The following is an 11,781-nucleotide window of genomic DNA, read 5'->3' as shown; positions in this document are numbered from 1 at the left end:
TTAATGGAGGTTATAAAAGGAACAAGAAGAGAGAGAGATTATACTGAGATAGAGATTATACTGAGAGAGAGAGAAGAGAAAATCGAGAGAGAGATGAGAGAAAAAGAGAGTGAACCGGGTGAGGAAAAAGAAAAAGGAAGGGGAGTGAGGTTATATATAGTGGGTATCCAAGGGTGTAAAGGTCTTTTACCCACTAGCTTCTAGGATCTTCCCATTATTCTTTAATTCCAATTTCTAAAAATATTTTTGATAAATGAACAACCCTCTCGGAAAAGATGGGAATGCAAAGGATAAAAATTTTAAAACGTAGATCTCAAAATTATCTTTCCAGCCATATCTTTAGAATAATTTTTGAGCAAATGGTTGATTAAATACGGATTTTACAAGATTATGCTGAAAATAGCATTTTAACTCCTTAAAATCATTTTAAAATGCAACGATCACGAAATAAATCCATTTATCATTTTTAGAAAGTCACTAGGACTATTTTGAAGATAACCAAACAAATTTCATGCCTTGACCATTCTCGAATAATTTTATAAAAATGTATAAAGGTTCAATAAACCTTATTTTAATCCAAATAAATCCCTTATATCCATTTAAAATCGATAGATCACATAATCATGCATACAGGAAAGCAAGCACATATATATCCATATATCACAACTCATATTTGACCTTACAATTTCTCATTTTTATTATTATTTCTCTTTTTCGCGTATCAGATCACGTTGGACCTGACAACCCGACGCTCAGCGTTTTATTTACGCTTCACAATCAATTATCTTTACTAACCGACACATCACTAGAACATAATTCTCACTTAAACATTCCTTTTCACATATCAACACATATTTCACATTTAAACACTTTAATCCTTTTTTAAGACGAGTTCCGTTCTACCTGACGGCCCGATAACACAGCTTAACCCCCTAGCTGACTCTTTAGATTGGAACGCATCTATCTACGCTCCCAGATACTATTATACAATAAGGACAACTGACCATCAAAATCACTTAATCACATAATTTATAATCACACCACTGAAATTATACTTTATTCACTTAATTATATTGCGAAATTCCCAGTTATTACAGTATGGAAGTTGTTAGAACAATGTTTTCAGTTAACGAATGGTTCACGAAAGTATAAATTTAGTAAAGATTTGCTTAGTGTTAAACAAAATGTTCAACTCTAGTAGAGTATTATACATCGTTGAGTTTAATTTGGGAAGAAATTGATGTGATGACTGTGTTACCAGTGATTAGTATTGTCAGTGATGAAATTAGGTCATTCTTTAGAGCCCTAGATGTTCAGAAACAAGAATCTCAATTGTTTCAATTTCTCAATGGATTAGATGATTGTTATGATGCACCAAAAAGTCATATCTTGATGTTTGATCCACTTACAACTGTGGAAATGGCGTGCTCTGTGATTCAATAAGAATAATAAAAAAGAATTGCTCTTAATAATGTTGGATATGACGTGACTGCTATGTGCAGCAAAACATATACTAATGCTGACACATTCAATGTATGTCCTGAATGTGGAAGAAAAGGTCATGGTCGTGATGATTGTTAGAGGCTGATTAGATATCTAAACTGGCATAATAAATATAAGAGAACTGGATCTATTAGTCAGAATGGAAATAATTCAGGACCACCAGGAAAATGGAACCAAATTAAAGGTGGACAAATGGTGAATGTAGCATAGAGTTGTGATGCCCAAAGTGATGAAACTGGCAGTTTGGGAGAACCTGGTAGCAGTAATGCTGGTAATGTTTTATTGACATCAAAATATTTTGAACATATATTAAAATTTCTACCCGGAAGTCAGCATATACATAGAGGGATGGAGGATATGGATCTACTTTTTCAGGAATGATGTCTACCTTGATGGTGTGTAACAATGCTGAGTATGCTTCAACAGAATGGATAGTGGACATTGGTGCCACAGGTCACATGACAACATGCTTGACATTATTGACAAATGTTAATTTGGCACCTGCTTATTATACCATCAAATTACCTACTGGAGATAATGTTATTATTACACACATTGGTGATATAATGCTTGATAATGGATTAAAGCTGATGGGAGTTTTGTATGTTCCAAAATTCAATCATAACTTGTTGTCAGTTCATAAGTTAGCTCATGACAATGGTTGTCATGTAATGTTCAATCCGAATAAGTGTATGTTCAAAACTCTGTCACATATGAAGTGCAAGAAGTGGGATTTTTACATAATGGATTGTATTATCTGAGATCTGGAAGTGAGAAAGTATGCAATAACATTGCCTATGGAGCAACTGAGTCTCAAGTCTGTAAAAATGCGTATGAGCTTTGGTACAATAGACTTGGCCTTGCTCCAGCAGCTAAGATAAAACGTATACCTCAGCTCAAGGATTGAATTACTTGTTCAACTGATCAGGTGTGTATGATTTTCCCGATGGCTAGATTCACTAATCTTCTATTTTATGTTAGTACATCTCATGTTTCTCATTATTTTGATCGTGTTCATGCGAACACTTGGGGACCATACAGGGTCTGTACAAGAATTAAGTACAAATACTTTTTAACATTGGTAGATGATTGCTCCAGAATGACTTGGGTTCATTTCTTGTCAAATAAATATGAGTTTCCGGCTGTTTTGCAATGCTTTGTTAATCACATCGACACTTAATTCTCAGGTAAGATTAAAATCTTACGCACAGACAATGCCCTTGAGTTTAAGGACAAGGCATGTGTTCAATTCTACAATGAATCTGGCATGATACATCATACCTCGTGTGTTTACAAACCGCAAAAAAATGCTCGGGTTGAGCGTAAACATCGGTATATTCTGGAAATAGCTAGGGCATTGAAACTGCAATCAGGACTTCCATTTGAGCATTGGGGTGAGTGTGTACTCACTTCTGTTTATATCAAAAATTGATTATTGTCTTCAGTTCTGCAGTATATTTTTCCCTATGAAGTCCTGTAAAAGAAACCACCAGATTTTGATAGTTTCAAAGCTTTTGGTTGTTTGGATTTTGCTGGTAATACCACAATTACTCATGACAAATTTCACCATAGGGGCACTCCTTGTTTGTTCATTGGTTATCCATGTACACAAAAAGGTTATCGTCTGTTGTCTTTGATTGACAAGTCGATCTTGGTCTCGAGGGATGTTATATTTTAGGAATCAATTTTTCCTTACAATAAGATAGTATCCAAGGAAAATTATCTGCAACCATTACCTTTATCAATGCCTGACTCTGTTTATATTGTTTGGGACTTTGATTATTGTTACTCTTCTCAGGATGCTTCTATCACGTCTTCTGAAACTAATCAGGATACTTCTCCTTCTACTTCTTATATGCCTACCACTCATTCTTCTGATCATCCTAGAAGGTCTAATAGACTGAAAAGAGATCCAGTATGGCTTGATGATTATGCCACAAATCTTGCTCAATGTGATGTGATCAGCCAGACAATTGATGGTCAATTTTCTTGCTTCTTGACATATCTGACTACTGCAACTGATCCTACTTCATTCAAACAGGCTATTAGACAATAATATTGGATTGATGTTATGAATTCTGAGTTAGACGTTTTAGAACGAAATGGTACTTCGCAGATAACTACCTTGCCTCTTGGGAAGCAGGCCATTGGCTGTAAATGGTTGTATAAAACCACATTTAAGCCAGATGGTACTGTTGATTATTTTAAGAGTCGATTAGTGATATTGGGATGTAAACAAAGAGAGGTTTTTGATTATAGGGAGACATTTTCCCCATTTGTGAAAAAGGCTATAATGTGTACTCTATTAGCAGTTGATGCAATATAAAACTGGTTTGCTGTTCAAATAAATGTTACAAACGCTTTTTTATATAGTGATTTGGAGGATGAGGTGTACATGTCGTTGCCACAAGGGTACACTGGTCTGGGTAGCCGTATTGGAGGAGATTTGCAAGTTGTGCATACTGGAATTTCTGGTGGTAGATTCGTTTGTATACTAATCAAGAGTTTGTATGGTTGATGACAGGCTCCACGATGTTGGTTTAGTAAACTGACGAGGATGGTTACAAACAGTCCAAGGCTAATTATAGTTTGTTGACAAAAGTCGAAGGTGGTTTTATTACTCTTATCCTCATTTATATTGATGATTTATTGATTGTTGGTGACCCTGAACAAAAAATTGATGTAATCAAGCACATGTTAGCTAGCAATTTTCACATGAAAGACCTTAGGGCTGTTAATTACTTTCTTGGTTTAGAGGTCCATCGGTAAGCTAGTGGTTTCTTCATCTCACAAAAGAAGTATCTGATGGACCTGCTCAAGGAATACCACATGGTTGGAGCTAAACCCGATAAACTTCCAATGAAGACCAAGCTTAAGTTGGGACCAGAAAAAGGTGATGTGTTTGCCGATCAGCAGCCTTATCAGTGCCTATTAGGTAAACTTATCTATCTCACGGTCACACGGACATATATCGTTTTCCGTGTTCATATTTTGACATAGTATTTGCAGTCTCCTATGTCTGAACATTTATAAGATGCAAAGAAGTTGCTTCGCTACATAGCTGGTAACCTAGGCCAAGACATTCTTCTTGCTAGCTCATGTGCAGCTCGTTTGACAGCTTACGATGATTTCGACCGGGCCTCATGTGCATTCTCTCAAAAGTCGACATCAGTCTATTGTATTCTCCTTGGTTCTTCACCTATATTCTGGAAAACAAAAAAACAGTCAGTAGTTGCTAGGTCGAGTGCAGAGGCCGAATATCGCGCCATGACTGTTTCTAGTTGTGAAGTGACTTGGCTGCATTCCTTGCTTCATGACATGGGTCTTACTAACTTGTCTCCTACTGTTTTAAAATGTGACAATAAGGTTGCTTTGGCAATAACAGCTAATCCTGTTTTGCATGAGCATACTAAACATGTAGAGATTGACTATCATTTTGTTCGTGACAAAGAGGCTTCTAGCGATATTGTTACTCAACATGTTCCCTCATATGCTCAAGTTGCTGACATGTTCACAAAACAGCTCACTGCATCTCAGCACTTGTCCCTTATGCGCAAACTTGGTGTTGTTTCTGATGCTTCTCTGTTTGTTCCTGACTCTTCTGCTTCTTCACCCCATCAAGTTTGAGGGGGAATATTAGAGTAAAAGGGTAGTCTAGTCTTTTCCTATAGGGCATATTAGTCTTTCTACATCTCAATTCTTTTATTAGTTAGTTACAGATATATAGTGCTGAAATGTAACAAAGGGGATTTTGAGAATGTATGTTGTATTCTAGAGAAATGAATAAATGTTTCTTTTTGTTCAAGATCTGATCACTTCATCTCTTTCTTTAATTTTATACTATATTTTATATTCAAGTAATAAAATAGTCTATATACTACAAGAATGGTGTAAGATTTAGTGTATGTGGGTTGAAGATGAATATGAAAATAATATAACTTTTACACCATTTTGGTGTAAATTTCACACCAAAACAGTGTAATGCATTGGAGATGCTCTAAGTAGACACAAATCACACACACACGGAGAACAAAGAACCCATAAAATCTTCTGATAATAGTCGTAAGATCGCTACGGCTTAACCAAGAAAGATCTGACGACTATCATCGATCAATCTGCATAATGTCTCATATAAATACTGGGACCATGACATGTGTTAACAAATCATCCCATATCTTGGATAAACAACCGATAAATTGGAAAAGGCCTTCGTATTTTCTTTCCTTCATTCTTCTATATATAATAGCCCAACATAGGTATAAAATTAGTGAGAAATTTTATTCATGTGAAATGACTGATTTGCCCTGTATCTACTATAATTAAAAAGTGTTGTTGGCAGGAATCGAACCATAGTTTACCCATTAGTTCTCACACCATAATATCACTATGTCAATATGTCTTTTATGTTTTTATTCAAGCACTTAATATGTATGTGCCGCTAAACAGACATAGGTATAAAATTAGTGAGAAATTTTATTCATGTGAAATGACTGATTTGCCCCTGTATCTACTATAATTAAAAAAGTGTTGTTGGTAGTAATCGAACCATAGTTTACCCATTAATTCTCACACCATAATACCACTATGTCAATATGTCTTTTATGTTTTATAAAATTAGTGAGAAATTTTATTCATGTGAAATGACTGATTTGCCCATGTATCTACTATAATTAAAAAAGTGTTGTTGGCGGGAATCAAACCATAGTTTACCCATTAATTCTCACACTATAATACCACTATGTCAATATGTCTTTTATGTTTTTATTTAAGCACTTAATATGTATGTGCCGCTAAACATAAAATTTTAAGTTTCTTATTGCAATTCATGAAATAACATTTTTAGTCATGTTTTTTTCCTTTCATATATATTGATTTAGTTAGGTATATATTTTCACATAAATAAAATTGAATTTAAGATAATCAATATTAAGATAGCTATGATACGAAAAATATAAATAAATTAAGAAATAACACGTATTTAGTAAGTAATAAATAACCATCTTATTATAATCTATGATATTATATAAAAGAATTAATTAACAATGTCAAATAATCATGTTTGCACTAATATAAAAAAAATTAAAGTTTATAATACATTTCTATTCCATAAAAATATTGTTGCTAAAAAGTATATGCAATATAATTTTAAGAATATATAATGGTAAATTTTAGTCATTTGACCAAATTGACCGTAAAAAATCAAATAATTCAACAATTATAAGATTAATGGAGTAGTGTTAAGCGAACCTACAAATGGAAAATTTAATCAATTTTTTATTTAGACCAATATATTTAAGTTTATTTCGAACTTAGCATACTTCATTAGAAAAAACACAAAATTTGATCATTTTTCACAAATGTATCAGAGCTCGATCAAATTGAGTTGTTTTTTTAATTCGCGTATGTAGAAAGTTTGTATATTGGATCAATGAGAATGTTATATCAATGAAATAAGCTGTTTGCAATATCCTACATCTATAGGAATTAATGTGTTTGAGACCTTTATAAAATCATGTCAATAAATATTGTTTATCAAAATTGAGATTGATTTATTATGATTTGTCATAGCCTTGAGCCGATTTATGAAAAGTACTCAGTATTTGGTCAACATTATCGTATTTGGTCAACATTATCGTACGATCGGGTAAAAATACAGGCATTGTACTTAACCATATTTTTCATATTCCACTTTGTTAAAATAAAATATAGAGTACCATCAAAATTTAAACTATATGTACGTGAATTTTTTTAATAAAGAGCAAATTTACATTTCATACAGAATCAGAAAAAAGATGTTATTTATCTGGGTTGACAACTCTGCTTGCTTAACACATGATTTTTGTATAATTTTTTTAAAAAAATCTACCGGTTAATGTAGTTTAAAAAATGTATCCACTTTAACGATTTTAGATACTACCCTAATTACAAAAAATGTAAATTATATTTTATTTCATATAATTAAAATTACATAAGGATTTAAAAGTTTTTGAATGAAATACTGAACTTTTTTCAATTGTTTATTTTGTTATGAAAATATTTCATGTTATTATAGAATTATTTACGTATTTGAAATTATTATATATGAATGAAACTTACATACACACTAAAATTTATGATTTGATTAGATCTATTTTATGTTAAAATGAAGAATAATTATATTGATTGTAAAATTATCGTATTATTTCTTTCATAATAACATTAAAGCATTAGAAATTTGTGTACAAATATTTATGAAAATTTTATCAAATTTAGAAAAGATTCGTATGAGAAGTTAATATATATATAATTACTAAATATGTTTATGAAAAAAATTAAAATAATTTAGGAGAAAACCCACAACAATCAAAATAACGCTACCTTAATTTCTATACAAGAAAAAAAATGTGGTGTGACACCAACCTTCCCACGTATAATGACTTATTCTAAAATACAGATCTCATGTATGAATTATAAAAATGCCTATATTTTTTAATTAAACACCGACACAAAGAATTAAATAACATTATACTAGCAATTCGACACGAGAAATTTGTGATTGGGGTGAGAGATCTTCTGCATCATGTAAAACAAGTTTTCATCATTTTATACTCATATATATATTGAACTACGCACATTATAAATAAACAACATATTTGACTTGGAGATCACGTACAATCATGAAATTTGTTATCACCAGAATCATCAACCTGAAAAAGGATGAAGAATAATAATTGAAACATAAAAAATCATCACTTATAGTTCTAAATGATCATTGAATATGAATTTTAAATGATCATTAAGTGTAAATTACCTATGATCATTGAGTGTAATCTGTTATTTTTTATACACTTTAACTAGGGACTATTACTTTACTTTTTAATTTTAAAAAATTTATACACTGCATTTCGATAAAAAGCTAGAAAATGGTCTGTGACTCGCACATGTTATTATGCTAGTTTTCATAGTTTTCCTAAGAATGCTTCAAAATAACATTTGAGTCTCATCAGGCAGACCAGATCTCTCGTTGGTTCCACAGGGTTTGTACATCCCTATATATAATGCGAGAGATTTGACCTCATTTGATCATCAAGTTTTTCCGCTGTTTTGGGTGTTGGTTCAAAATGAGTTGAGCTTTTTTTTAAACGAGCTGAATTTATAACAGAGCCGAAAGTGTTCAAACTTGACTTGTTTATAACGAGTCGAACTCGAGCTAAACACGAGTTTATTCACGAACAATCGAGCTGAGCCGAAATCGAGTCGATTCGAGTCGAGTTGTACACTAATAATGCGTATTTATGTTTCATTCGACCAACTTTAAAGTATAATTTATAATTTTACAAGTTGTATCGAGATCAAATAATAATATTATCTTACAATTATATACGGACACTTACACTTATTTTTTATTTATATCAATTTATTTTTCAAGACGAGTTTTAGGAATATATCCAGTTTCATTTTAAATTATTGAGACATTTGTAACTGTAGAAATCGTACATTACTTTTTAAACTGTTGATGTTGAATTTTATTATATTTTGATGTTTTACTTCAATTTGGTTTATGTAAATTACAAATTATTCAATGGTATTTGTAAAAATGTGAAGAATTGGAGATGAATATATCATTATAATAATGTTTCATAGTTTTTTTATGAAAAAAATTAAGTGTTCAATTTTAAAAAATAAACAAAAATTCTAAAAATAATTTAATTATTAATAAATGATCAAAAAGTGTACTAAAAATAAATAAGTTATTAGTAATAATTTATTATTTGTAGTACATATAATTTATCCGAGCAGAGTCGAGTTAACAAGTATGAGCCGAGTCCGAGCTGAACACACTATCCGTCTTAGTGAGTCTTTTCTAGAGCTTTGGCTTTGCGGCGATACTATCTGGACCAGGGTCAGCATCCATATTTGGAACAACTGCCCATTTCAAAGGAAGATGAAAAACTCTGCTCGGCTTGTTACTCATCTGACTCATTTTTAATGTTTAAAACTGACTCATTTAAAAAAATAAACCAAACCGAGTCCACCGGCCAATCCCAAATTTTATTCACCGACATTTACATTCATTGTAGCCCATGATACATCAAGTGTTCAAAGTACACGAACAAACAGACATAAACAAATTATGTACACAAAAGGCGAGCAAATATGGGGTAGTGGCTAAAAAGCTCCAATTGTTGGACATTTTGGTAGTGAATGTTTAACTATACCATCTGCTGACCAATACGAGGTAAATGAACCATAACAATTTTTTTAAGCAAGACAGTCGAAGTTTGTCATCAGAGTTCGACGATAGATCAAGAATCCAATCCTTACCTTATCTCCAAGGATAGAATATCCAGGTCTTGCAAGTTTTGCTGAATTTAATGCTAGTATGCTTGATAAATGCTACTACAACATTTCTAAATAAGCTGCACTGGTTATATCTCAATGTATTTCAATATGATGTAACGTTCCATCCGTATTTTGTAAATAATGAATTCAGTTGTTTTAAAATCTTGAAGGACCCTTTCCTAACCAGCCCTATTTAATTATGTTCTGCTTGATGGGAAATAACAAAAAATCAAATGAAATGGTGAATGAAGAATTTGTGTACCATATTTAAGGGAGCTAGCTAGTCCTTTCCAACCTCGTATATATAATATATCCGATGTACAATAGCAGCAGAAATAAACGATCACGATTTTTAAAAAAAAAAAATTTAAACAACCTCTAATTAAAGGTGGCGGACGTATGCATTACTTAATTTCATTTCTCCATCGTCACACAGTAACAAAACAAACATCAAGGGTACACGACCAAAAACTTATATATGTCGAGAATTTTAAGAAATCAGTATTAATTAAGATAATTACATTTTCTAAATGGTGATGAAATGATACGTGTATAAATCATTATTTTGAATAAGGATGATCTTATCTGGAATTTAATTACTTGTACATGACATGTACATTCAAACTAGATGAGATGGCGAGTGGTGCATGTTACATGGCGTGACTTGTGAATCACAAGGTGATCATGCACAAGTTGTGATACTAAAGCATTAAGTGGTAGTTTAATTATTTCAACGACGCCAACAACCCTTCTATTAATACCTTCTCTGCTTGCAGTACCGGGTACCCTTATGATTAGGGTTTCCATGCAAGTTTTACTCGTAGTCCAGCCTCAGTTTTGAGTATGAATCCCGTTCATTTATTTTTTTAAGTATAAATAAGAATTTTACATAAATATCTCTTATCATCATATGACATTGTATATCCAATTGATTTTTTTAAATCTTGTTTCTAATATATACTTAAAATACATGGACCAAAGTCATAACCAATATTAGTAGTAGGCACGGAAGAATCTAGGAATGAGTACCGGGGGACACGTGTCTCCCATAAAATTAAGATTAAATTTAATGATTTGTGTACGAGACAGAAATGTAAGTAATTATGAGTAATTAACTAGCATAATTTTAAGTCATAAACAACCTAGCTAATTGGTACGTAAAAATATAATGCTTTCGAAATCAGCAGATACATAAATGTGTTTGTGTGTATGTTCCTCTACCCCTTTTTCAAGTTTTATATACGTTACATGAATTTTAATACACAGTGAAAATTTTCTAAACTAGAAAGTAAAAAACTAAAGTAGTCAACATATGAGGAGCAACAACAGTCGAACAGATTAAAACTTAGCCCCCCATTATTTGTCTTTTTTGTCAGTCACATTATTTGATGTACTCTCTCTTGTTTAGAAGCAGGACTCCAATAATATCTTGTAGCTAGTTCAGAAGAAATTTATATGAGACCTTGTGATGTGTCGTAAATTAATTAAACATGGTTATTTAGAGGCAAATGTTCCTTATTGACCACTTAAATCTCAGATTTTTTTAGTAGTTTATTATTATGGCGCCGTACAAAACTACAAACATATTTGTGAATTACAATATTAAGTAATTCTTGAAACTGATCGATAATTATTGGAAATGCATAACAAATTGATATTGTAACTTAAATCTCATAATGTTCCTTATCGACCACTTCAATCTCAGAATTTTTTAAATCATTATAGTTTATAGTGCCGTACAAATATATTAATTTGTGAATTATAATATTAAGTAATTTTTGAAACTGATGGACAGAATCATTGGAAATGTTTAACAAATTAATATTGTACAGTAAGTTTTAAGACTGGGTCATTCGGTACCTGAGGCTCCTACAGTATATATTATCATCTCCGCGTGAAATAAAAGCCACCTAACTAGCATCTCACCTGTAAATTTTTCATAATGGTACAAAATTA

General features: G+C 31.9%; 1 protein-coding gene across 1 annotated transcript; it reads left to right on the top strand.

Annotated features, from left to right (window-relative positions):
- Positions 1 to 1,883: 1,883 nt before the first annotated feature.
- LOC141679655 (uncharacterized) lies at positions 1,884 to 4,272 on the top strand. The gene is made up of 6 exons (XM_074486097.1): positions 1,884 to 2,193; positions 2,691 to 2,905; positions 3,302 to 3,544; positions 3,620 to 3,798; positions 3,877 to 3,988; positions 4,075 to 4,272. Exons 1-6 carry the CDS (start codon positions 1,884 to 1,886, stop codon positions 4,270 to 4,272), a joined length of 1,257 nt encoding a protein of 418 aa, XP_074342198.1.
- The last annotated feature ends 7,509 nt before the right edge of the window (positions 4,273 to 11,781 follow it).

The sequence above is a fragment of the Apium graveolens genome, chromosome 8 (assembly GCF_009905375.1).
Source record: "Apium graveolens cultivar Ventura chromosome 8, ASM990537v1, whole genome shotgun sequence".
NCBI classification, from domain to species: Eukaryota; Viridiplantae; Streptophyta; class Magnoliopsida; order Apiales; family Apiaceae; genus Apium; species Apium graveolens.
The sequence above is the reverse complement of the archived record's forward strand: the minus strand, read 5'-3'. Positions and strand labels throughout refer to the sequence as shown.

What these genes read in the sequence shown, in the direction of transcription:
- LOC141679655 (XM_074486097.1), top strand. Translation starts at nt 1,884, where the DNA reads ATGTCTACCTTGATGGTGTGTAACAATGCTGAGTATGCTTCAACAGAA. An exon ending in AATGTTCAATCCGAATAAGT is followed by an intron (nt 2,194 to 2,690) that starts GTATGTTCAAAA and finishes CTTAATTCTCAG; the next exon opens with GTAAGATTAAAATCTTACGC. An exon ending in GAATTTCTGGTGGTAGATTC is followed by an intron (nt 3,989 to 4,074) that starts GTTTGTATACTA and finishes GGTTACAAACAG; the next exon opens with TCCAAGGCTAATTATAGTTT.